The sequence below is a fragment of the Pogona vitticeps genome, chromosome 5, assembly GCF_051106095.1.
Source record: "Pogona vitticeps strain Pit_001003342236 chromosome 5, PviZW2.1, whole genome shotgun sequence".
Classification (NCBI taxonomy): Eukaryota; Metazoa; Chordata; class Lepidosauria; order Squamata; family Agamidae; genus Pogona; species Pogona vitticeps.
The window spans coordinates 89,820,395-89,848,369 of NC_135787.1; the positions used below are offsets into that span (position 1 = coordinate 89,820,395).

A 27,975-nucleotide genomic window follows, 5' to 3' on the forward strand; every position below is an offset into this window, starting at 1 on the left:
TGATCCCTTATTTCAGTTTTATTCCCTTTTTAATTTACAGTGGTGCCTCGCTTAACGAGTGCCCCGTTTAACAACAAATCCGCATACCGATGTGGATTGTGCGATCGCTTTTGCGATCGCATTGCGATGTTGACTATGTAGCCCAATTTTCCCCCAGCTGAGCGGCAGGAGTTTTGAAGCCCTGCCGCTCAGCTGTGGGAAAATGCCGGTGGTGGCCTCGGAAGGACCCTTCCAAAGGGTCCTTCTGAAGCCACCGCCTGCATTCCCCTTTGGAAGGGGCATTTTCCCCCAGCTCAGCAGGAGCCCCGCTGCTCAGCAGGGGAAAAATGTCGGCGGTGGGCTGCAGCCTCAGAAGGACCCCGAAGCCACCGCTGACTGCCGATATTTGCCTTCCGAGCTCTCAAAAGGCCCCCCTCCAACATTGGAGAAAGCCCTTTGAGAGCTCAGAAGGCTCTCAGCGGCGGCGGGGGCAGGGTAGGGTGGATCCGGATGGCTTCCAGGCAAAGCACTGGAAGCCTTCCGGACCCCCCCACCCTGCCACCACCACGTGAAGCCACCCCACGCTGCCTATCCCAGCCATGCTCAGACTCCCAGGAGTCCGATCATGGCTGGGATAGGTGGCACGGGGCGTCTCCCGGCAGTGGGGGCAGGGTAGGAGGGTCCAGAAGGCTTTCAGTGCTTTGTCTGGAAGCCGTCCAGACCCCCCCACCCTGCCGCCGCCGCTTGGAGCCACCCCGTGCCCAGTTTCCCAGCCATGCTCGGACTCCCAGGCATGGGGTGGCTCCCGGTGGCGGAGGCAGGGTGGGGGGGGTCTGGATGCCTTCCAGGCAAAGCACTGGAAGGCATCTGGACCCCCCCACACACCCTACCACCGCCACCACCGCTTGGAGCCGCTGGCTGGCAGGCCCTTCAGAGCGGCCGCAGGGGAAGGGTTCCCCCACCATCGTTCCGAAGCGCCCCTGCCGACCAGCTGTGTGAAAATGGGGGCTTTTCCTCCCAAAGGCCCCATTTTCACACAGCTGACCAGCGGTTCCAAAATGGCCACCCGCGCTGCCCTCGCTTATGGAGGCGGCAAAAATGGCAGCCCTATGGAGGAAACCTCGCATAGCGGTGAGTTTTCACCCCATAGAAATGCATTAAACTAAGTTTAATGCATTTCTATGGGGTTTTCCCTCCCGCATTGCGATGTTTCCGTATAGCGATGATTAATCCGGAACGGATTAATGTTGCTATGCGGGGCACCACTGTATAAGATATGCCCCTTTACAATTCCAGAAGTTAAGTACATACATGCTTTCAGTGTTGAGGGCCACCTTAATATTTCCTCCCTTTTTATCTGTCTAAGTGATTACTATGTGGCTGCTGCTTGTTTCACCAAACAAAAGGAGCTCACGTTATGTCCTCACACCAGCAGATATCAATTGTGACATTCTCTCTTTTCTTTCACTGCCACGAGTGGATTTCCTTTATCCACAATGCAAAAGACTTTAGTCAGACACTTGTCTGGTTACTGCCAAAAGAACATATTTATTGAAGGGTATTAAATTAAATCAGAAATCACAGATGTTCTTTATTCAGTGCATACAATCAAATCATTAAAATATCATATATCTTCTCACATACTCAGTCACCACCTGCTCTATCTATTAACCTTGACCAGTGTATCTCTATTAGTATATTTTCTCACTATCTCCCTGACTATCTCTCTCTCTCTCATTCTGCAACAACTTTCTTATATCTGCTGACTCTGCCCCTCCACTCCTCTCATAGACTCATGCAAATGAGCTCCTGAATATGAGTGACAGGAGTGACGTAGGGTGATCGTCACAGTATATGCATGCTTTCAGTGTTGAGGGCCATCTTAATATTTCCCCCTTTTTCATCTGTCTAAGTGATTCCTTCTGTTACTTGTCTTTTCCCAATATTTGTTTCTGTCTCTCTAAAGATTCTGCCGTTCCTTGTGTCATCTGAAAATATTTTATACAGTCGATCTATCTCCAATAGATCTTTATGCACTTGATGTATCTCCATTAAATCTTCCAGGCTATTTTAAATTAATTCTGCTGGTATTCTCCCCTTATCTTCCCTTAGCACAGCTAAGGTTCTCCTCAGCTTTCGGATTGGAGTTAAATCTCCTGCCTTTTCCCCTCTACTTTCCTCCAACCCTTCTTTTGGTTGGCATACATCATCCTCCACCCTCACATTTTCTTGTTCAATATTCCCTGTCTCCTGTGGAATAAAGTCCTTCTTTAGTTGTGAGTTGAATGCCTCACATCTTTGTTATGGGATCTTACTGTTTCTAAGATTGCTTGAAGGGTAGATTTTGTTTCATCCCAAAATTTTCCTTGTTGTAGCATTGTGTCGCAAGATGCCATGTATTTGTATTCCAAGTAAAATATGTCTAGTAGCTTAGAGCAATCAGTTTATTTCCACCAATAAGTTACTTTAGAAATTTGATCACCTTTAGGGTTAATTTGAAACCAGTCTCTGAGGTAAGTTGGCAGCCCTATTCACTTGATGCTTGTATTAGGCTTTCCAGAGTTAATTGTCTATGTTTTGGTCAATTCTCAGAAAGAATAGTCAAAACAAAAGTTCCAACTTTGAGTATTCAAGGTCATGCTCTGGGCATTTTACCAACTCTGCAGATAGTCAAAACAATTTAAAACACTTTAAAACTTCCAGTGTCATTAGGCTAAAATAGTTTAAAGAGAGAAATTCTTAATTTTAACTCCAAAATACTACGAAACTTCCTTCCTTGAAGTATAATTGTTTAATTAATGTCCAATTTATTTTCTTTGCATCTCTTGCATCTCTTTCCCCTTCTCCAGATCCACCGCTACTCAATTTAGTGGTTGGGCAAAAAGACATTTTTTTCTGTTAAAGCAATTATTCACCATGGATGGTGAAAGAACAGTATAATTAAGATTTTGTATCTCATCCAGTGGTAACAACGATGTTAAGTTGGCTGATTTATTCTTCTTCTTTGACGACTTGAAAGCAAGCTGTTTCAGCTGCTTGTTTCCACCCGCTGGTTGATTGGGGAGTTTCCTGGATCAAACGTGGGTAACTGCCCCCCCCATGATCAACAGGCTTCTCCCCCATTTCATCACCTCTTTGGGGTGGTTTTAACCTCCTGGTGGGGTCCCAAACAGGTTGGAATTCAGCCCAGGGATTGGAGCTCTGTCCTCCTGCTGCTGTCTTGACTCAGCGTCAAGCTGGAAGTCCCTGCCTGGAATTATAATAACAATGAATGCATCTTGATTCCCAGATGCATTTTGATATGATTGGAAATGATTGTCTGATTTCATTATGGAATTAACTCTTAACTGGGAGGTAGAAGCTGTTGTATAACTGCCATCTCTGATGAATACAGGCATCTGATTTTCTCCTGGAGGTCTATAAAGTTCTGTAGGACTCTCCAAGGTTCAGACATCAGATTCCTTGTTATGACATATAGAGTTTATTTGAAGTCTTTTGGAACAGAGAATGATGCTGTTCCAGTGCAGGCAGTTAGGTTGATCTCAGCCTCCTTGGCAACAGGGTTTTAAAAGCTTTACTGATATCACCAGTGCCACCTTGAGGTGGAGGCAGTTTTATAACTTGGAAGCCACTGTACATTACCTCAACTGTTTACTTCTCATCCACCCATGTAAAGCTTTCCTGGCAAAGGAATGATGTTCCAATTCCTAGTTGGTGCTTAGTGTCTTCAGAGATTATCACTAAGCTTTTCATTTCTCCTGCTGTCTCTTTAGGTTGCGGGTGCTGTGTTGTGTTGAAAGGCAAGGTTTTATTTTATTTTATTTTATTTTTTATTTTGGTTACTGTGGCCCAGATATTTCTGTATTACTGTACTGATTCTTAGTTCAAATAACAATTTGCCATCTTCCTAAAGAGATTTGTAGAAATACAAATAGTATTTCAGTTTGAGTGGTATATCTGACAAAACAGATGGCAACTCTGAATGCGCAGGAAGACCAGGAAAGCAACTTGAGTAAAGAATTAATGTAATTAGTCCTGTGAATAAGCTACCAAAGGTAAATCCCTTTTAACCTCTGAGATAAAACATATGCTGTGCCTTGGATTATTAGTCATACATAACAGCTCTTACATCTGCTCTGGCATAGAGTATAAGTAAATTTAGCTAATTGATAAATATACTGTGTCGTAGTTTCTGTAATAAAGCCACATTCTTGGATGTCTTGGAAGCTTCTTGCCAATTCCAGCCCACACACACAACAGAATGAGGCAGTGAGTGGACTGCAGGCAGGGTACTATAAGCTGTAAACAATCTAAGTAGATAAATGAAAAATAGCTGACCAGGAAAAAGAGGTTTAAGTTCAATCCTGCCTCCAATGCTAGTTGTCCCTTAGTTGTTTCTCTCTCTTTTTAAAGCTATGGAACATTCAGAAGTTTAATCCCACCCCGCCCCCCCACACACATACAGAGTTATTTCTCAGATATATTTCTCATTATTCTGCTGCATATCATTCAGTTTTTTCATTGATGTTCAGTAAGATAGTAGACAGTCCTTAATTTCTAGTTTCTTTGGATAATAGCATTTTAGGGGAAATGTTTCTGGATGACAGGTGGATTTAAACTGACAAAACATGAAACAAGGCAAAACTTTTTTGAAAATGCAAACAAACCAGGAAGATGGTTAGCATATAGAATAAAAAGAGAGAGAGAAAAACAGTGATCACTGCAATGCTTTATAAGCAAGGGAAGGAAATATATAAACAAAAGGAGATTGAGAAAGAAATTCAAAAATTTTATGCTGGACTCTACAAAAAAAGAGAGATAGAACAAGAGAAACAAATGAATTACCTGAATAGAATTCCAGCATGGAGTCTCAACTGTCAACAACTGGATAAATTAAACAAACCAATCACAATGAATGAGATTGGAGAAGCGTGGAAAAAAATAAAAAAGTGGGAAATCCCCTGGCCCAGATGGACTGCCTGCTGAACACTATAAGGCATTTGAAGAAAATTTAAGTCCACAATTTAAGAAGCTAATTGAAGATATTGAGATCAAAGGGGAAATTCCAAACTCAAGGAAAGGGGCATATATTTCTTTAATACATAAGGAGGGGACGGAGAAAAATCAAATTAAGAACTACAGACCGATCTCTCTCTTAAACATCAGTTATAAGATCTTTACAACCATCTGGGCAACAAGGCTAAAGGAGGTACTTCAAGAAATAATATACAAAGATCAAACAGGTTTTATACCCAAAAGGAAACTATAGGCACTTTGGAATATTATGAAATGCATTCAGAAAAGCAGATGATGTTAATTTTTCTTGATGCAGAGAAAGCCTTTGATAATATTACCTGGGAGTTTACACTGCTGCAACTAAAGAAAATTGAAATGAAAGGAACATTTCCACAAATAATCAAGGCAATTTATACCAAACAAGAAGCCAGGATTAAAATCAACGGTAATCTAATTGGAAATATAGAGATTGAACAAGGCACAAGACAGGGATGTCCGTTATCCCCTCTATTATTTATTTTAACATTGGAAATCTTGAACAGACAGATAAGAGACAATGAGGGAATTAAAGGACTTAAAATTAGAGGAGAAGAATTCAAGGTCCAAGTATATGCGGATGACTTAGCAATAATACTAGAAAACCCTCTAGAAAATTTAGGAGAATTACTGAGAGTCATAGAAGAATTTGGACAGGTGGCAGGTCTTAAAATAAATTATTTAAAAAAAACTAAATTTATGTCTAAAAACGTAAAGAAAGAAGATGTGAAAAAATTAGTGATGGAAACTAATTTTGAGGTGATCAAAAAATTTAAATATTTAGGAGAGAGAGAGCCCTGAAGCACAACTGATCGGTAGGGGTTTGCAAAGATCATGGGGGGAAGCCAGCTTCGCAAACCCCTGCCAATCAGCTGTGCTTCGGTGCGCGCGCACGCTCTCTCTCTCTCTCCACCCCTTGCAGCTCCAGCCTGGGCAGGGAGACTGAGGCACCGCGCCGCCACGGCCAGGGTGGCGGTGCGGTGCCTCAGTCTCCCTGCCCAGGCTGGAGCTGCAAGGGGAGAGAGAGAGAGAGAGCCAAAGCACAGCTGATCAGCAGGGGTTTACGAAGCTGACTTCCCCGTGATCTTTGCAAACCCCCGCTGATCAGCTGTGCTTCGGGGCTCGCTCTCTCCACCCCTCGCAACACAGCTGATCGGCGGGGCCTTTGGGATAATTGTAGGGAAGCGCTTCCCCACGATCATCACAAAGCAATTTTCCCCCATTTAAAACATCGCAATGCGATTGCAAAAAACTCAATCGCTATGCGGATTCATCGTTAAACGGGGCGCTCGTTAAGCGGGGCACCACTGTATACCTGTTCACAGCTGCAAGGTATCTGGTGTAATTCTGCAGTGGTGAGGGGGTCCCTTCTGTCCTTTGCTGACTGTAACATTTGTTGTATTTTTGTGGTGGGCTTGAATACTGTTTGTAGGTTGTGTTTTTTCAAGTTTCCCCATGTGGTCAATGACCCCTTTGATGTATGGCAGAAATACTTTATTTGTGGGTGGCTGTTTTTCTTCTTCAGTTTGGTGTTGTTTTCTTGGTTTGATGGCTTTGTGATTTCATTTTTGGAGCAGCCATTCGCCTGTAGGGCCCAATTCAGATGATTGAGTTCGGTGCTTAAAGTTTAAAACTCAACAAAGCTTGGCTCCCAGCACTGAAAAATACAGCCTGCAAAAGGTCAACAAACTCTACCCAGCCACAATGACCAGTGATCCCTGCACACAAAAGACCAGCTAATGACACTCATCAATCAAAATGACAGATAATCTCTCCTCCTTATCACAACAATACAACCACAAAAAACACTCTAATCACCATAATCACCCATCTCCTGCAAAGGACAAAAGCTGATCCCACAGCTATAAATACTCCCGACCAAATTGCAACAGAGCACAGAGTACTCTGAAGATGTCGGCCACAGAGACTGACGAAATGTTAGGAAAAACAACCTCCAGAACATGGCCAAAGAGCACAAAAAACCTACAACAATGATTAGATCCCAGCTGTGAAAGCCTTTGCAAATACAGTTTGTATAATGTTTTCTTTGACACTGATGTGTTTGAAAATGTCATGTGAAAGGGTTAGTTAAAGCAGTTTAGTTACCAGTTTTGCAACTGTTTTAGTGATGTTTTTATTAAGCTTGTCTCATTGAACAGGTAAGAAGAATCTTTACATTTTGAAATGTATAGTAACACTGCTAGGCTGGAGGTTACATCATAGTTTGTGGAGTCATTTCATTTACATGGTCAGAGCAATGTTTCTGGATGACAGGTGGATTTAAACTGACAAAACATGAAACAAAATGTACTTGTCTGCAATTAGCAATTAGTACGTGGATGTGTGTTCCAAAATATGAGAAACAACCCTTGTAAGCAGGAGTGCCACAGGCCACTCTGGCAACTTTTTCTGTGCCCCATGTCAACCAGGCATCATAGTGTTGATTTATGGAGTTGGGACACACCCAAATTACTAATAGATCTATTCTGGGGCAGAAAAATTGATTGGCATCATCATCATTTTCATAAAACTAGTGGATCTCTTTTGGTGGTTAAAGCTTCTCTTGAGTTGTAAATATTTTGTTTTCCAGGAGTCTGGGCAGATAGGACTCTAGAATTTTTGAGAGGATGATAATTCTTTGTGCCAAGCAACCTTTCACTCAGTATGTTTCCCCATTGTGAAGTAAGAGATACTTCTTTTCAACCATTTGGGTCACATCTTCTCTCTCTGTCTCTCTATGTCTTTGTCTCTCTTTGCTTCTTTGGACTCTTTTGATGGTAATTAGCAAAACCTTTCTTATTGTCAGTACTTTGAGTTGCGAGGACACAAAGTTTTTCATAATCATTATGCTGGCTGCTATTTGCAGACCACTGTTTGTTAAAGAAGAATGAAAAGATTGTGGCAAGGTCATCCAGTCAAACCGTCATTGCCTCTGTCTCACATGCTTTGCTGAAGTGCATACTGTTTATTGTCATAAAGTAAGTTGGCATTCTTGGAAGTTTCCCTTTAGAGAAGAGCAAATGGCCCCAGTAGGGACCCTCAGATTCGTCTTGTAAACACCCTGATAAAGAGATGCGTAAGACTGTATCCAAAGATCTTGGATTCCAAGAATTCTTCTGAGGTCCAAAAGTCCAGACAACCCTGAGGGCTATTGGGCCAAGGCACTGAGAGGTTAGGTCTTGACTATGGCACTGTCTAAGAAGTGCAGGGAAAACCCCAAAATATATTGAACTTATTATTTATTTACTTACTTATGGCATTTTTATACTGTCCCACTTAGTGGAAATCAACTACTCTGGGCAGTCTTAGACAACATAAATCTTTCCCATCCCACCACACCCTCAAACTATAAAAACCAATACATAGTGGAAAAAACAAATAAATAACACATAGTGGAAAATAACAGAGTGATACAATTACAAAGAAATTAAACAGATTAAAGAAAAGAAACTAAATGGTGGTAATAATCTTCAGCAGCAAAGGTGAAAACATGGGTCACATAGCTGCCTCGTGGAGAGGATGTCCTTGAAGGCTAGTTTAAAAAGATTGGTTTTGAGTAGTCTAGATGGAGTAGGCCTGCTGGATCCCCAAAGGATTTCCATATGGGACTTCATTCTATATAGTTCAAAAGTTTCTAAACATAATTGGTATATTTTGGGGACAAAGCTCTGAAGTCTGATGGGACTTTGACAGAGTTGAATTCTGAAAAGAGGAACACACCCTCACTCAGACGTCCTCATGATGCTAGAGGGATTCCCAGGAAAATCTATCAGATTACTGGTATGCTTAGCAACTGTTTTGAAGTGATGTTCCTTTAAGTAATGAAATATTTGGCCTGGTTTGTTTCACAGTTAGCCATTGGAAGGTAAATAAGGAATTATTTTGCAAGCTGAATTGCTGAGACACCTACCTCTGAAGAGAGCAGATTGTGGAGGAAGAACAGATGATGGGAAATGTATATTTCCTTAATGCCTGGTTTGGTCCTGAGTATTAAAATGCATGTGAGATTACATTGAATGGGGGCATTATTTCCATGCTACATGGTTAGGGTTTCTTTATTGGAGCAATGAATGCCTTTACAACAGAAATGCTCTCTAAAATTTATTTATTTATTTATTTTGCAGATCTTATTAAAAAACTAGCACAGCAGTCATTGGGAAGTAAACGAGGTGATTATGAAAAGGTAATTTTTACATTATTTTATTAAATTGTATCTTCATATGTAAAGATATCAAGATGTGTGCAGGTGAACATATCTGCTTGCATTAATGGTGGTTTTGTGCATGCATATGTGGAGTCTGGTTTTGAAATGAGTACAGTATATTGATTTTGCTGTATCTCCTCAGTGTTTATTGTTTGGATACAGAGCTTCTAAATCTGTGGCATTTCATATCCCCTCTTGCCTAGCTTTGTAATTTGTAATAAAACGCATTTTTATTTTCCAGTACAGAAATCTCTTCCTACATTATACTTTCCATTATTAACTTCTCCCTTCAGATGGCCTATTTCAAGTACAAATAAGGGTGTGTATGTAGATAGAGCAATGGACTAGGAGAACAGGGTTCAAATCCCCACTTGGCCATGAAAATGCACTGAGTGAGTGGAACAGGTAAAACCACTCCTTAAAGATCTCATTTGCCTTGAAAGCCCTACAGTGGGGTCTCTACTTAAGAACGTCCCTACTTAAGAACAATCCAACTTAAGAACAGCTCCATTTGTTAAATTTTGCTTCTACTTGAGAACAGAAATCCAAGATAAGAACAGGAAAAAAAACCCTTTCCTGCTCTTCTTTTAACCTTAGGTCATCTTAGGTTAAAAAAAAATTCTCCCCCTAGTGGTAGAGGACATATTAACCAGCTTTGCATTAGTTCTTATGGGAACTAATGCTTCAATGTACGAACACACCTCTACATAACAAAAAAAGAGCCAGAACGGATTAATTGGTTTTCAGTCCATTCCTATGGGAAATTTTGTTTCAACTTAAGAATGTTTCAACTTAAGAACACCATTCCAAAACGGATTAAGTTCTTAAGTAGAGGTTCCACTGTATTAGGGTCACTGTAAGTCAGTTCCAACTCGATGATACAGAACACACACATACACACACACGTGTGCAAAGACAGAATAAGTTTTATTGATTGTAGTGATCTCTCACTGAGAAGATCCTATATAACAAACATTTCTGAAAGAAACCGGGCCCACATATTTCCATATTTCCATGCAAATGGTGATTACAAAGGTGTGTTAGGTATCTTTAGGGTATAAATGCATCTTATGAAAATTATAATTTTAAATGGAGACAAAGAGATTTATGAAATAAAGTAAATACATAATCAACATGAAGGGGATGAGGGGGTGGAGCCAGAAGCAATGTTGCAGCAGGGAGCCTGGGCTCCTAGGAGACCTGTTTGCGTACTGCAGATCGGGACTTCCTCAAAAATATTTGAGGGTAGGGGGTGCTATGAGAAGCCCCCCCCCTAGGTTGCAGGGGTGCTGAGAGAACTCAAGAGGAGTGCTGAGCAACCCTCTGTCTTGAGGAAATCTCTCCCCCAGACAGAAGATCCTGACGATGCCATTTTATAATGGTGATTTAGCTGCAAGGCTCCACTGAACGGACCCAGAGATTCCCAGGGAAGAAAGTGAGTAACTGAATCAAAGAGAATGCCACAGGCTTGCACTCAGTGAGAGAATTATATGACTTAAAATTAGTTGAGCAAAGAAGAACCACTTTATTTCTTTGTTACACCCCCACAAATGCTGTCCTCTTTCTAAAGAGAACTGGTGAAACAAGCGGCTATAATCAGGAGATCTTAACAATTAAGGTCTGCCTGGCGGCAAGGAATGGGGGGGGTTCCCCCTCGGAGGAAGAGAAGTGGTTGATACAACAAAGAAGAGACTGCTTTGAGCTCTGAAATTGTGGGGTGAAAGGAGGGGCTATAGAATAAACTTTACAAGCTCAGCAAATCTTTATCATTAAGACTTTTATTTTGTCTTTTAAGCCCTGTTGTTGTCACGATTGACTTGAGAGTGATACCTCAAGGCACGTTGGACAGAGGAGAAAGACATTTTAAAACTCTGTTTGTAAATAGATTACCATGCCTGGACTTCCTATAGATAGAAGGAGGGAAGAGTGAATTCCCAACGTAGCTTAATAAGAATTTTCACTTTCCATTTGGTCAATCCAAGTCTGCTAGCGAAAAGAAGAAATACAGAAGCCTGCCAGTGATTTGGTTCAGCTGTAAGGATAACAGCAGTTCATCCTGGTGGCTTTACCCTCAAGGGACACATGGTTACTTCACTTTTGGAATATATTTCAAGGTGCTGGGAAGGCCTTGGATGTCTCACTCTCATCAGCCCAACCAGTACAAAGAGTGGGTTTCTCTTTTTAACAGGCTGATTTCTCAGGATGCTGTGTTCTGTTGGCAAAGAGACTACAGAGCAAGACTTTGAGACTATTTTGATATGCTGAGGACCTCTAGTGGACTGTTGAGAAATTTGTGCCTGAACTTTATAATTTGGAATTTTGCTTTTGTTACCTGCTTGAGCAGTGTAACAGGCATGCTGTAACCTATAATAACTCAGGCCTCCAGTATGTGCTCACTCTTCTACTCAGGTAGCTGCCACCAGTATTTCCAATTAATCAATGAGGCCAGTGTTTCTTTAACACACTTATGTAAACTTGTTTATTTGATCAGTAAAATATAATAAGTAAATCACCAGTTGATAATCAATTTCTCTCACTCACTGAATTCACTAACACACAGCTTCTAACTCTCACTGACTTTCTGGTACACTGTCTCACAGACTCACAGAACTCCCTTCATCTCACTCTCTCACTCTATCAAACTCTCAAACTGCTCTCTCAAACACCATACACACCCCTTTATATCCCAGCTCCTCCCCCTTTAGCACCACCTTCCGTCCCCTCATTGGCTCCTTTTCCACTGCTCAGCTGTGACGGACAGGTGAGGGCTGGGCTGAACGTTACATACCTCCCCCCTTAACAAGTTGTTTCATGGGGGAAAAGCTATAGTGCTTTACCCTCATAAACAACGAGGAGCTATACAGAAGTTAACCAATCACTACACAACATTGCAATCAACACTTATCACGTTTGAACATAAGTAATAATTAAACAATTTATATGCACGCTATACATTACTTTTGTAATTCTGTTATCAGTTCAAATGCATTCCTCACCAATTTAGTTATCTACACAAGTGCTTATTTAATAAAATCACTACACATTTTTAATACTCACATACAATTTTTCAGAGGATGCACAACATATAACATTTAATATGGTACAATTAACCTTCCAAAGCTTTTGCCATTTTTACCAAAGTCCTTTTATTTCTTATTCAGTCTTTGGCACACCTTGCCAGGTCATCTGCCACACCATTATGAGTCTCTTTTGTCTGCACTTTAATCTTCCACAGTCCAAGTTGTATGGCATAAGAGTTCTCTCTCACCACCATGTTCTCGTCCTCTTCGAGAGTCCAAAACTGTAGTTATGGTGGAGTAGTAGTGTCCATAAAGGAAATGTCCTACCCTCCAGCACACCTGGAGGTGTGGTGAAGTCCAACTCCCTCTGCACCTTCACAAAACTCACGACTTGCAGATAGCTGGAGTCCCTTACCAACCTGCAGCTTTCCTCTCCGGAACCACCTCAGATGAAGGATCTTGCAGTCATCTGCCTGGCTCGGCACGGCTCCTGACCCAAATCTGGACCTCTCCATGATGGCGACACCTCTCTGGCACTCGAGCCCCCTCTGGATGTGGTCTGCCACCGGCACAGTCTTCCATCTCTCCTTCCGTCTTGAAATTTTAGCTGCTCTACAGAGTTTCACCTCTGGAGCTGCTAACGTGCTGCTCTTGATTAAACCCTTTAAGCAGGGCCTAGCAAGCTCGAACCTAACTTTCCATTCTTTGGCCCTTTGCACCACTGGCTGGGTTAGGCTGGGTTTCCCCCTATTTATCCTATGATAGGTCACCCCTCTGCCTTCCCAATATGGCCATGCATGTTTTCGCAGGGTCTTTTCCCTTGTCTTGTTTTGGACAAACCTTGCTTTCCAGCCCCAAATTTTGGCTAGATAGGTCTGACCTCTATCATGTGTAACCACATGTGGGCGTGCATCCCCGGTGTCAAACCTATGCACTACACCCCTGGCTACCTTAAGCTTGTTGGAAAAATTATGCTTGACCCTCTGAAGCACAGCTCTAGCTCCTTTTTGGTTTTCTGGGGAAATTGAGGTACAGACTTGGTCCTCCTCTGAGGGGTATTTGAGTTCACACCTCCCTTCCCCATAAGGTAACTCGTGTCTTTCCTTGTCTGCCCCTTCCAATGCTAGCAAGACAATGTCTCCTTTCTCATAGAAGGGATTGATCATTTCCCCCTGGACCACCGCCCTGCTTGTCTTTCCCTCTTTCCCTAGGAAGGTTACTTGCATCCTCTTGTAAGGGGAATAAGTTCCCAAAATCTTGACAAGCTCAGCAGTAAACCTGCTGCTACCCAACTGCCTCAGCAAAGCACCTCCAATGTTCTGAGTCTGAATATTTTTCAGGGGAACTGCTTGGGGAGAAAATGTTGCACCCTCAGTTATGTTTAGACTGAATTCGCTTTCCCTCAGGGTAACTCTGAGCAACCGTCTACCTATATCCAACCCACTGTGTTGTACTGAGTTTGAAATACCAGGTAAAGGACATGGCCTGGCGTCAGTTTTGTCACTGCCTTCCTCTGGCCTCTGACCTCCTTCACCCCTCTGGCCAAATTCTCTTAACTGCTCCTCCACCTCAAGGCAGTAACGGTTTTGTCCTAATCTCTTATCAGTGTTTGCCAAATCTATATTAGCTGCAAAGGTACCAGAGTGTCCCTGCTCCTCTGTACCCACTTGATCTTTGAGAGGAACAGTCATTTGCTTGAGGTGAGTCTCCCCTCCCCCACTGGGATTCACACAGGCCTCACTGTCCAAAAGGTCTTCTTTTGGAAAGAACCTTCCAGGACTCTCAGGGTTTAACTGCCTTTCACCATTAGGCTTAAAACACTGATACAACTTGGAATCCGTACTTTGTTCCCTTTTGAAAGTGTTTCCTAGTGGGCTCTCAATTGGTACTGATTCAGCTGTAGGGTCCTCTCCCCTCACCAGCTCTGTTTGCAATTCAACCTTTTCCTCAGCTTTGCCTATTTCTTCCTGCTGGGCGCAAATCTGTACTAAAACACTTTTGACATGCTCAGTGAGATCATTCCCAATTAAACAAGGCGAAGGCAGTCTCTCCTGACCCTCTGCCCCAGCTGCATTTGTATTATGAGTTATTGTTTCACCATTCTCTGAGGTAACTTTGTCTTGCTGCACACAATACAATGACTTAGGCTTGGGTAAATCAACCTTTTGACCCCCTTCTCTGTCCTTAGCACATTGTGAAACGAAATGGTCTTTTTCCCCACATCCAAAACAAGATCTGAAATTTCTCTGTTCTGGGCTAAGGGTCTTATCTCCCTTCCCTTCCCAGTGCTTGTATTTAGGCTGGCTCTGTTCTGAGGGCTTGCCTACAAAATGACTGCCACTTTCCTGCTGGTTCTTAAAGTAAACCTTAGGCTCCTTTTTGCTGTCCTCACAAGTTTTCTTCCCACTTTTACTTCAGAAAAGTTCCTGTTTTGAATGTGTGAAATAACATGTGTGCCTTCTCCTGGTTCCTGAACAGTTTGGGGCTTTATCTTTCTTTTAGAATCATTAAACTTTTTTGCCTCAGCTTTGCACTGTCTTTCCCATCTCTTGTTAATGTCTAGCTCCAACTGCCTATACTCAGACCTCTGTTCCTCTTTCCACTTTTCCAACTCTAATCACAATTCTTTCTGCTCAAAGGACAGTTGACTAGCCTCCTGCCCATCATAGATCACCATTGCATCCAATTTCAGTTCCATTTGTAATTTCCATTTCTGGAATTTTTGAAATTCTACGGAGCTCTCCCACCTTGAGTTCTCCATTTCTTTTCTTGAGGTAATTTCTCCCTCAGCACCCCCATTTTCCTCATCTGACCCAGTTGTCATTACACCAGGCATCTGCTCAGCTTTCTTTCCCGTAGTCAAAGGCATTTTCCACTTTTCAGGCTTATTCTTCTTTTTAACAAGCCTTGATTTTAAAAGTCCACTTTTTTACTGTCAGTGAGTGTCTATGTTGCAATTCAGCTCCCAGCACTCATCCATTGGCAAGCTAGTTACTGTTACTAGGCCTCTGACTACAGCTAGGCCTCCCGCCAAAACAGGATTTTTCTTTCTGCCTCAGGCAACAAACTCTTAAACACACACAGCTTCCCCCCTGTCCCAGGTTCAGCTGTATTGAGTCCCCTCAGCCTCACTGACCTTGGCTCCGCTTTGTCCCCTCAGAGTTTTCCCTAAACTCAGGACAAGCCAGCCAATCTGCCACAGCTTTTGCTTTGGGCAACTCTCCACAGAAATGGTTACCACAGAGCCTCCCTGTCTTAGTCCCCAATCTGAAGCTTCAGCGCCCTCCTACTAGACTTTCTCCCCCGTGAGATAAGTCCTAGGAAGTTACCCATGCTTCCACTCAGATTCCCTAACTAAATACCCCTGCTCTGCGCACCTTTTCCAGACCAAGGCTTTACTGGATCACTTCGTATCCCACACGCTGGACACCAATTTATTGTAACAGGCATGCTGGAGACTATAATAACTCAGGCCTCCAGTATGTGCTCACTCTTCTACTCAGGTAGCTGCCACCAGTATTTCCAATTAATCAATGAGGCCAGTGTTTCTTTAACACACTTAAACTTGTTTATTTGATCAGTAAAATATAATAAGTAAATCACCAGTTGATAATCAATTTCTCTCACTCACTGAATTCACTAACACACAGCTTCTAACTCTCACTGACTTTCTGGTACACTGTCTCACAGACTCACAGAACTCTCTTCATCTCACTCTCTCACTCTGCTCTCTCAAACACCATACACACCCCTTTATATCCCAGCTCCTCCCCCTTTAGCACCACCTTCTGTCCCCTCATTGGCTCCTTTTCCACTGCTCAGCTGTGACAGACAGGTGAGGGCCAGGCTGAACGTTACAAGCAGTTTTGTCAATTTGGTTAAGAATTGGTATGAGGGTTTTTTCTCTTGACAATTAGACTGAACACAAATAAGAAGTGGTAATTTTTCTGGAAAAGGGGGAAAATCTACTAGGAAAGGGAAGTTGTTGAAAGGAGCAAGATGAATACCAGGTCATCAAAAAAGAGGAGTTCCTGGGTCAAGCAGCAATTTGTCCAAACTAATGAGTCAAGAATTTTAAAAATGCAATGCAGGAGATACAAACAAATATTGTCAAACAACTTTCGTATCAGATGCAAGAATTAAGAGCAGATGTCAAAGCGGATGTTAAAGCAGGAACTGAAAGCACTAATCAAAAGATAGATACATTTATATAGACAGTGGAGAAAGTTGAACGCAGATTGACAAAAGCAGAATGAGACTTTCAAGATATTAAAGCTGAAAGAGACAAGATCCATTCATGTCTCCTAACTCTAGACATCGAAAAAGCCTCCTATATTCTACAGATTCAGAATGTGGAACAATTAGGAGGGGAAATGGAATTAGATTTATTGACATTAATCTCTGAAGAACTGGCCAAACAAACAGGGATAGACAAGCAGGAGTTCAATCAATCGACTGAAAAAAAATCCGTGTGGGAAATGCCTTCACCAGATGAAATAAGCTACTGAAGGAGATACATATAAAATTCTTAAGAACAGTAAAAGAAAAAATATTGAAAGTTAATAGAGAGAAGGATCTGACAATCAGAGGAATGAAGATAAATGTATTGAAACAGGTGCCTTGGAGTATGCAGAAAAAAGAAGAATATTCCTTCTTACTAAAATATTAATAGACAGGAAAATCTCATTCTAGTGGCAAATCCCTGAAGGAGTCTGCCTTAATTGGGAGTCCAGAAGATACAACCTGAACAGTAAAATGAAAACTAGAAACTTTATGATAGAAATGAAACAAAAACTGAAGCTGTCAGAATAAGTCTTACAGTTTCTAGTGAAGAATCAGGAGAAGAACAAGGAGACGAAGAGCAGCAACAAGAAACGGGATGGAAGGCAAAGGAAATCACCCCCAGTGGGGAGAACTAGAGACAATGAATTAAGAAATAAAAATGGTAGTAAAAGCCATCCAGATGCCTAAACAAGTCAAGTTTCTCTCATTGCATGTGAAAGGGCTCAACTCACCCCAGAAAAGAAGAAAAATATTTAATAAACTTTTCAAAGTGAAAGTAGACATCATATTTATTCAAGAGACTCACATTAAAGAAAAGGATAAAAAACTGTTAGAAAATCCAAAATTGGGTAAAATCTTTACAGCTTCAAATCAACAAAAGAAAAAAGGAGTAGCTTTGTACATTAAAAAAGATCTAGACCCGAAATTGGTTTTTGCCTTGGAGGATGGGAGATTATTGATGGCGGAAATTTCTAATGAGGGTAGAAAAAAATATTACTGGTGAATATATATGCACCAAATGAATCTCAACATAAATTTTATCTTCAGCTAAAGAATCAATTAATACAAAGGTCAGAAGAGAAAATATGCATCATGGGGGATTTCAACGCAATTGTCAATAAAGAAAAGGACACATCATTGACAAATGGAAATGGGAGGAAAAGAACAAGAAATGTGATACCCAAGGTATTCCTAGAAATGGTAGAGGAATTAAATTTAATTGACATATGGAGAACTAGATATCATAAGAGGAGAGACTACACATTCTATTCTAATAGACACAACTCATGGTCAAGAATAGACAACTGTTGGATCTCAGTGGAAATCACACATCAAGTGGAAGAAATTGAAATATTACCAAACACATATGCAGACCAAAACCCAATATTGATTATACTAGGACAAACGATAAGAAAAGGCTTTTGGAGGCTAAATAGTTATTTATTGAGAGAGGAGACCTTCCTGAATAAAATAAAAAGGAGCTAGAATTTTTCTTTCAAATTAATAAACCCCAAGACACAGGGATGACAGTAGTATGGAATGCGGCTAAAGCATATTTTCGAGGATGCATCATAGAATATAATGTACAAAGAAAAAAGGAGAGAAGCAAACAATATCAAACATTAATAACATCACTTAAAAAAAGAGGAAATGGAACTGAAGACACCAACAAATAAGGACTTATTAAACAAGATAAATATTCTACAGCATAAAATCAATCTGTTAGAACAGGAAGAAATGGAGAAGAAAATTAAATTTGCAAGGCAAAACTTTTTTGAAAATGCAAACAAACCAGGAAGATGGTTAGCATATAGAATAAAAAGAGAGAGAAAAAAATAATGATCACTGTAATGCTTTATAAGCAAGGGAAGGAAATATATAAACAAAAGGAGATTGAGAAAGAAATTCAAAAATTTTATGCTGGACTCTACAAAAAAAGAGAGATAGAACAAGAGAAACAAATGAATTACCTGAATAGAATTCCAGCATGGAGTCTCAACTGTCAACAACTGGATAAATTAAACAAACCAATCACAATGAATGAGATTGGAGAAGCGTGGAAAAAAATAAAAAAGTGGGAAATCCCCTGGCCCAGATGGACTGCCTGCTGAACACTATAAGGCATTTGAAGAAAATTTAAGTCCACAATTTAAGAAGCTAATTGAAGATATTGAGATCAAAGGGGAAATTCCAAACTCAAGGAAAGGGGCATATATTTCTTTAATACATAAGGAGGGGACGGAGAAAAATCAAATTAAGAACTACAGACCGATCTCTCTCTTAAACATCAGTTATAAGATCTTTACAACCATCTGGGCAACAAGGCTAAAGGAGGTACTTCAAGAAATAATATACAAAGATCAAACAGGTTTTATACCCAAAAGGAAACTATAGGCACTTTGGAATATTATGAAATGCATTCAGAAAAGCAGATGATGTTAATTTTTCTTGATGCAGAGAAAGCCTTTGATAATGTTACCTGGGAGTTTACACTGCTGCAACTAAAGAAAATTGAAATGAAAGGAACATTTCCACAAATAATCAAGGCAATTTATACCAAACAAGAAGCCAGGATTAAAATCAACGGTAATCTAACTGGAAATATAGAGATTGAACAAGGCACAAGACAGGGATGTCCGTTATCCCCTCTATTATTTATTTTAACATTGGAAATCTTGAACAGACAGATAAGAGACAATGAGGGAATTAAAGGACTTAAAATTAGAGGAGAAGAATTCAAGGTCCAAGCATATGTGGATGACTTAGCAATAATACTAGAAAACCCTCTAGAAAATTTAGAATTACTGAGAGTCATAGAAGAATTTGGACAGGTGGCAGGTCTTAAAATAAATTATAAAAAAACCTAAATTTATGTCTAAAAACGTAAAGAAAGAAGATGTGGAAAAATTAGTGATGGAAACTAACTTTGAGGTGGTCCAAAAATTTAAATATTTAGGAGTTACCATCACAAAAAAACCCAAGTAACTTAATGAAAGAAAACTATCTCACAATAATGAAGGAAATCCAGAAAAATTTGGAAGAATGGAGTAAGCTGCAGCTCTCTTAGATGGGAAGAATATCAGCAAAAAAGATGATGATACTACCAAAGCTATTATTTCTGTTTCAAAACCTGCCAATACTATTAAATTTTAATTATTTCAAGGACCTGGATAGCTTTACATAGAAATTTATATGGAACTCTAAGAAACCAAGAATAAAACTCAGATTACTACAAGATTTAAAAGAAAGAGGAGGGTCAGGACTACTGAGTTGCTATTATACTATAAGGCTTATGCTATGATCTGGATAAAAGAATGAATAACTCTTGAAAATCAAAGACTTTTGAAGTTGGAGGGACATGATCTAAAAATGGGTTGGTATGCATATGTGTGGTATGGAAAACATAAAGAACAATCACATTTTGCAGAACATATTCTGAGGAAGGTGCTATGTTTAGTATGGCAAAAATTCCAAGCACAAACTTATAAGAAAATTCCATTATGGGTAGCTCCTATAGAGGCATTTACGTTGAAAGTGCTGAACCAGAAAGGAGCGTTAATCACATATAAACAACTGCTTAGTAAAGAACAGAATATAAAGGATAAGCAAGAGCTAGAGGAATTGGGTATGGCCTCTGACTGGTGGTCAATGTTGAAACTGGAATCGAGATATAAAAAAATTAAAACCGTGGGTTTCTTTGATGGCAAAGTTCAGGTGGACAAACTGTGGATATATACTGATGAGAAAATAATAAAAATGTACATATACTTATTAGAGTATTACTTGGAGGATGAGAGGGTGAAGGACATAATGGTAAAATGGGCGACTAACTTTGGACATAATATTGATATTGATGATTGGTCAAAGATGTGGAAAGAGTGTCATAAGATGATCAAGCCAGTAAACCATAGGGAAAACATCCTCAAAATGTTTTATAGATGGCACTATACACCTGTGAGATTAGCAAAAATATCAGAGGGTAACAGCAATATTTGTTGGAAGTGTAAAAAAACAGGTACTTATCATATGTCATGGGAAAAAAGTCAAAAGATATTGAACACAGGTGTAGGAAATAGTAAAGAAACTACTCGACAAAAATTAAATATCAAACCTGAAATAGCATTACTGAATATTATGCCGGAAATTATTGATAAGAAGATAAAATACTGTCTAATGTACATATTCACAGCAGCCGGGCTATTCTGGGCCCAGAAATGGAAAAGTGAAGAAATACCAATGACAGAGGAGTTGCTAAATAAGTTATGGGACATAGCAGAACTAGATACACTTTCAGAAGCATTGCGGGAACAACCAAGAGACTATGTAAAACAAAGCTGGAAATTAATATATTGTTGGGTCCAGAAAAAGTTTATGGCAAAATTCGGTATTCTATGTATTCAGTGCTCACTGGAAACCAAATAGAGTAATCCGAGATCCAAACGATGTTGGAATCTCTGACCCAAAAGGGGGGAGGGCTTCTCTTAGTTAGTAGTGGTTTCTGTAGTTCGTTTCTCTCTTTGTAGTGGCTGGTGGTTTGGCGTTTCCTGTTTTGTCTATGTAGTGTTTTATTTTAAATAAAATTTTACTTGTTGTAAAAAAAATGAAGGGGACAAGTGAGGTTCAAAACTGAGGCTGCATGCTATGCTCCTGCATCCGGTTGTTTTAGTCTGCAGTGTCTCTCATATTCTTTGATTCTGGTGTGGATGCTTCGTTTTGTGGTTCCAATATACAGTGGTGCCCCGCATAGTGATGATAATCAGTTCCGAAAAAATCGTCGCTATACGGATTCGTCGCTATGCGGGGCAAAAAACCCCCATAGGAACGTATTAAAAAACATTTAATGTGTTCCTATGGGGAAAAAACTCACCTTTAAGTGAAAATCCTCCATCCGGCCGCCATTTTTGGTGCCTCTAAAGCGAGGCAACACAGCGGGTGGCCATTTTGGAACCGCCGATCAGCTGTGTGAAAATGGAGCCTTTGGGATGGTCCTGGGGGAGCGCTTCCCCGTGATCAGTCTCCCTGCCCAGGCTGGAGCTGCAAGGGGTGGAGAGAGAGAGAGACAAAGAGCCAGCGCTGAAGCACAGCTCATCGGCTGTGCTTCAGGCTGGCTATCTCTCCCCTCTCTGGCTGTCTCTCCCCTCGGGCGGGCTCTCTCTCCCTTGCAGCTCCAGCCTGGGCAGCCCAGGCTGGAGCTCCGAGGGGAGAGAGGGAGCCCCGAAGCACATCTGATCGGCGGGGGTTTGCAAAGATCGTGGGGGGAAGCCAGCTTCGCAAACCCCTGCCAATCAGCTGTGCTTCGGTGCGCGCGCACGCTCTCTCTCTCTCTCCACCCCTTGCAGCTCCAGCCTGGGCAGGGAGACTGAGGCACCGCGCCGCCACGGCCAGGGTGGTGGTGCGGTGCCTCAGTCTCCCTGCCCAGGCTGGAGCTGCAAGGGGAGAGAGAGAGAGAGAACCAAAGCACAGCTGATCAGCAGGGGTTTACGAAGCTGACTTCCCCGCGATCTTTGCAAACCCCCGCCGATCAGCTGTGCTTCGGGGCTCGCTCTCTCCACCCCTTGCAGCACAGCTGATCGGCGGGGCCTTTGGGATAGTTGTGGGGAAGCGCTTCCCCACAATCATCACAAAGCAATTTTCCCCCATTTAAAACATCGCAATGTGATTGCAAAAAACTCAATCGCTATGCGGATTCATCGTTAAACGGGGCGCTCGTTAAGCGGGGCACCACTGTATACCTGTCCACAGCTGCAAGGTATCTGGTGTAATCCTGCAGTGGTGAGGGGGTCCCTTCTGTCCTTTGCTGACTGTAACATTTGTTGTATTTTTGTGGTGGGCTTGAATACTGTTTGTAGGTTGTGTTTTTTCAAGTTTCCCCATGTGGTCAATGACCCCTTTGATGTATGGCAGAAATACTTTATTTGTGGGTGGCTGTTTTTCTTCTTCAGTTTGGTGTTGTTTTCTTGGTTTGATGGCTTTGTGATTTCATTTTTGGAGTAGCCATTCGCCTGTAGGGCCCAATTCAGATGATTGAGTTTGGTGCTTAAAGTTTAAAACTCAACAAAGCTTGGCTCCCAGCACTGAAAAATACAGCCTGCAAAAGGTCAACAAACTCTACCCAGCCACAATGGCCAGTGATCCCTGCACACAAAAGACCAGCTAACGACACTCATCAATCAAAATGACAGATAATCTCTCCTCCTTATCACAACAATACAACCACAAAAAAAACACTCTAATCACCATAATCATCCATCTCCTGCAAAGGACAAAAGCTGATCCCACAGCTATAAATACTCCCGACCAAATTGCAACAGAGCACGGAGTACTCTGAAGATGTCGGCCACAGAGACTGACGAAATGTTAGGAAAAACAACCTCCAGAACATGGCCAAAGAGCACAAAAAACCTACAACAATGATTAGATCCCAGCCGTGAAAGCCTTTGCAAATACAGTTTGTATAATGTTTTCTTTGACACTGATGTGTTTGAAAATGTCATGTGAAAGGGTTAGTTAAAGCAGTTTAGTTATCAGTTTTGCAACTGTTTTAGTGATATTTTTTATTAAGCTTGTCTCATTGAACAGGTAAGAAGAATCTTTACATTTTGAAATGTGTAGTAACACTGCTAGGCTGGAGGTTACATCATAGTTTGTGGAGTCATTTCATTTACATGGTCAGAGTGATCAATTTCAGCTATCAGTACTGTAGCTATTAGCTAAACCTGATAAATTTGACAGTCTATTATTTAAGTGCTAGTATCTAGTGATTTTTTTTCACCTGTTCATTGATCTAATTGTAATTTTTAAATCTGCACTAGTGGTTCCATTTTATTTATTTATTTATTTATTTATTTGTTTGTTTGTTTGTTTGTTTCTTTGTTTGTTTGTTTGTTTCTTTGTTTATTCATTTATATCCCGCCTATCTGGTCAGTTACGACCACTCTAGGCGGCTTAAATTCACCCATTTAATTGGGGCAGTTCAATGCGTGTGATTTTAGTGTCATAAAACTGCTATCGTGCTTTATAGAACAGCCATGTCGGGCCTAGTGATTTAAGTCTTATATGGGTAGTATCTTTAGAATTTTTTTGTATAAATTCCTTACCTTGGAGGAAAGGAAAACCTCATTTGTATCACAGAGAAGAAATACACAGGGAGTGGAAAGCAGGGGAGAAGCTTATTAATGGCAGTTGCATACATCCCAGCACCATTCAAGAGAATAATTATTCTCTTCACTGAATAATTCTTCACTGATTTTAGCTATTATTGGCTGAAAACTAGTAATAGGTCACAACTAGAGTAGGCTCATTGACACTCCACAGATAAACTCTTCAATCAGGTGATGTTAGTATTCAAGCAACTAGCACTAGTAGCTTTGTAGCAGAGATCACATTGATGTTCTCTGAAGCCAGGCACAGGTATGAACTTCAGGGACTTGTAAAAGGTTATATGTCAGAGGAGAAACAATGTTTGAACATCCCTGTACTATTTTCTTGAATCAAAATCCAAGCAGGCACAAGAGTCAGGAAGTTTTTTCTTTTCTTCCCATCTTATCCTTCATACATTGGATATTGGTGGTCTGGAGCACATTCGTAAGGTGTCATGGAAGAACTACTGTTATATCTCACATAGTCCTCTCAGTCTGCTCCTGACATGTGCCCTTGATAGGGACAGAAGAGCAGTGAAGGGATGTGTCTTCCTCCCTCCTTTGTACGTGGCAATCTGCTTAGTGAGGAAGAAAAACAGGACTCTTTGGATGAGGAGTGCTGACATGATTAAACAAAAAGATTTTCAGAAGCCCATAGGCTGTCCTGGGAAATGCAGTATGAATTTTTCTGATTTTTCTAAATAAAAAACCTTAGATAATCTGCAGATTAACCTGTGGAAATTGTTAGAAAACTCTGTTTTGTGTTGATGCTTTTTAGATTTGATTAATTGAAACAAATATCTTATTTAAATACAATAATTTTTCCATTATTGTATCAATAAGATTCAGCTCATATAGATGTTTCCATGGGATTTTAAGTTTCTACTCAAAGAATATTTTAAATATCACATAATAGAGGACTGATGCTGCACAGAAATTAAGCCATGATTTGGTTCTTTCAGCCTTTTACTCACTACATGGTCTAAACAAACTACAGTACTAGATTAGAGGGTGGTGCACACTACAGAAAGGCAAAATACTTTGAATACTGTACAAAGGTACTGTCCTACATTATTAGTATGTGACACAGGCCCTCGGTAAATTATTTTCAGCAAGCCGAAAACAGATGGAAACATTTGTTAAAGCATTGTGACTCCTGCACCTCATCATTATCATCACCATCATCTTAGAAATGCAGATCTGGAAAGGACTCTACGGACCAAACATTTTGAAATGAAGTCAGTAGTGTCCTTTCACTGAATTGTGAAAGGACCGATTACATTTGGCCTATTATTATGTTTACCAAAATTAAGACAACAGCTCCCAGGGGCTCATCACCCAGCATCTTTAGAAGTGTCTGCTGTCTTACCCCTTTTCCCATTGTTATGAAGGGTACTACGATTAATTTCTGGCCATAAACTTGTCTGATGTACTAGTCAATTAGCCAGAGAGAAGGAGATCCAATATATATTTGTTTATTTTCAGTTGAAAGCAAAATAACAAACATGCGATGAAGAAGACGCAGGCCCCTGATACCAAGTGTACATATTTTATAAGCTCTGCATGAAAGGGTGGCAAAGAAAAAAAAAGGGAGTGAAGTAGGAGGGGAAAGGAGACTTCTTCCAATTCAGTGCTAGGCCCCGATCTTCTTCAAGGACACACTTTCAATTAGTTGCAAAAGTGAAAGAAACTCAAGTGGCTTCCCTCCTTTGTTCATTCTTGCCTGCTTAAGCGAAAACACCTATTATAATTTATATAGCAAAGCAAGTTACAGAAGGCAAGATGGCTACAGTTAGGCTAAGATACATATATTTGTATGTGCTTTGACTTGACCCCTTCAGTTAGTTTTTAATCTTTGAGGGAATAGGTGTGGAGTAAGAACTGAGAGAAAATATCAAAAATGTAGGCTGTACTGAGTGGAATAGGGGCTCTTCAGGGTGGACTTTTTCTTCAGTTTTTGCTTCTAAGAAATTTAAAAGAATTGCTTGCATAGTTGAATGTTCTTGTTTCAAAATTTTTACTGTATCTCAGCTTAATCACCTTTCCACATGTGGTGTGATTCTCTTCTTGCAAGGTTTGCCTCAAACAATGGTCACTGCATGTGAGGAGTCTTAGAACAGCTTATTCTTGTTGTGCCAAACTAAGTTTTATCAAATGTATGTAATATGTATGTTTATTAGCACAATTGCAGGCATATATATTACATACTAATGCTTTTATTTCTTGCCAGTAAAACCATGTTTTTGTGAAACATGTGGAGTCTCGTTTTCAAGTATCGTAACTGTTAAGTACACAATAAAGAAGAGCAATAAACAATATAGGTCTAGTCCCATGGGAGTGAGCCCTATTTTATTTGAACATATGTAAACAATACTCTCAGAATTTAGAAGCTGTGACGGCTGCGATGATGTCACCTGCCTATCAATGGTATGCTGGAGCTCTTCTGCCTATAGCGGGGCAGGAGGTGGGACTCCAGGAGATGGAGCTGTGTATATAAGGGGGGGAGTGAATGATGTGAGACAGTTTTGGAGAGTTAGAGTGAGAGTGAGAGTTGAGTTAGGGCATGAAGTACTGTGTTAGTTAAGGTCTGAGTGATAGTGTGTTTGAGGGGGATACTTTATTTATGTATTGATTATAGTGATTAACTTAGTTACTTGTTACAATAAACAATCATTTTCCTTTTTAAAATCCATACCTTTGTCTGAGGAGTCAGATATATGTGTGTGGTTGGTGGCAGCGAGTGTTGAGAAAGAGAGTGTGAAGTGGCGTCCCCTCTGTGACGTATGAGGAGGTGGCCACAATATAAATTGGTGCCAGCGTGTGGGATATGAGTTGTCCAGTTGTCCAGTTGGCCAGTAAAGCCTTGGCTAGAGTGACCAGAGCAAAAGGACTTCAGTTAGTGTCACCTGGAGTGGAAAGTGTGGGTAACTCTTTAGGATTTGACTCACGGGGAGCAAATCTGGTGGAGAGGCACTTAAGCTTCAGAGTGGACAACTGATTTATGAGCTCTGTAAGGTCAATTTTGTGAGGGAGATTAGCCCAAAAGCAGAGACTGTGGCAAATTGGTCAGAGGGTCCTGAGTTAGGTGAACTCTGAGAGGACAGTCCAAGCACAGCAAAGCTGAGAGATCTCCATTTTGAACAGATCTTGTGAGAGGGCAGAGCTGTGGTGAATATGAAAGCAGCCAAAGGCAGCAATATAAAATAAAGTATCCTGAAATTGGCAAGAGGCCAGTGAAAGGGGAAAAGAAGACGCTAGAGAAGCTTGGTTACAGTTTCTAGTGTTAGATCAGTTGGAGCACACTGCTAATATATATATATCAGACCTTAACACAGGAAAGGGAAAAAAGTATTTTAAACAGAGGCTTGGAAATAGTGAGGGGCCTTCTGTGCAAGAAACATGCCTTTGACACGCAGTAAAATGGCTGAAAGTGAGCCAAAGTCTCCAGAGATGACTGAAGGAGCTGGAGAGGTGTTTTATGAAGAAGGGGACAGGTTTACCTCAGAGCAGGAGGAAGGAATTAATGGGGAACAGTTATCAGAACTGAGGAAAATTCAGTTAGCCCAGGAACATGAATATAGAATGAGACAAAGAGAAAAAGAGGAAAGATTGGAGAGAGAGAAAATGGAAATAGAAAGGGAAAGGATTGCCCTAGAGAAGGAGGAAAGAGAGAGACAATTTGAACTGGAGAAACAGCGTATGGCATTGGAGATAAGAAGAATGGAATTACTGAACCAGAACAATAATAACAATAGGGAAAATGAGGAGAGCCAATTATCGAAAGCAGATTTAAAGAAATTTCCTTCCTATAAATAAGGGGTTTCGGTTGAAGCGTTCCTTACAAGTTTTGAGAGAACAGCCTCAGATTTTTCTCTCAGAGAAGCAGAGAAAATGATAATTTAAAGGTCTCTGATTAGTGGGAAAATGGCGGAAGTCTATGCTGATATGCCAATTGAACTCAGTAAAGATTATTCAGAGTTTAAAAAGTTGGTTTTTCTTAGATTTGGCATAAATTCAGAACACCTGAGACAGAAATTTAGAAAGCTTACAAAGAGATCAGATGAAACTTATACACAGCTTGGTTTTAACTTAGAGAGGTGTTTGGACAGGTGGCTAGAACAGGAGAATGTACAGACTTTTCAGCAATTGAAAGCTGTTGTGGGCTTGGAGCAGTTCTATTCCTTACTCCATGGTGAACTTAAATATTTAGTGCAGGAAAAGAAACCTTCTGATATTAGACAGGCTGCTCAGATTGCTGATTTTGTTTCTCAAATAGGGGGGGCGGTGAATTATGAGG

At 40.8% G+C, this 27,975-nt stretch overlaps 1 protein-coding gene across 5 annotated transcripts in view; it reads left to right on the forward strand.

Moving 5' to 3' along the window:
• Window positions 1-27,975, forward strand: part of PROM1 (prominin 1) — a 206,444-nt gene that overhangs the window by 64,503 nt on the left and 113,966 nt on the right. For all 5 annotated transcript variants that reach the window (XR_013545551.1, XM_078394067.1, XM_078394066.1 and 2 more), the window contains one exon: window positions 9,156-9,214. Coding sequence is in view for 4 of the 5 variants with exons in the window: in XM_078394067.1 (XP_078250193.1) it covers window positions 9,156-9,214 (59 nt within the window). In the remaining variant the exon portion in view is untranslated. The remainder of the gene's footprint in view (window positions 1-9,155; window positions 9,215-27,975) is intronic.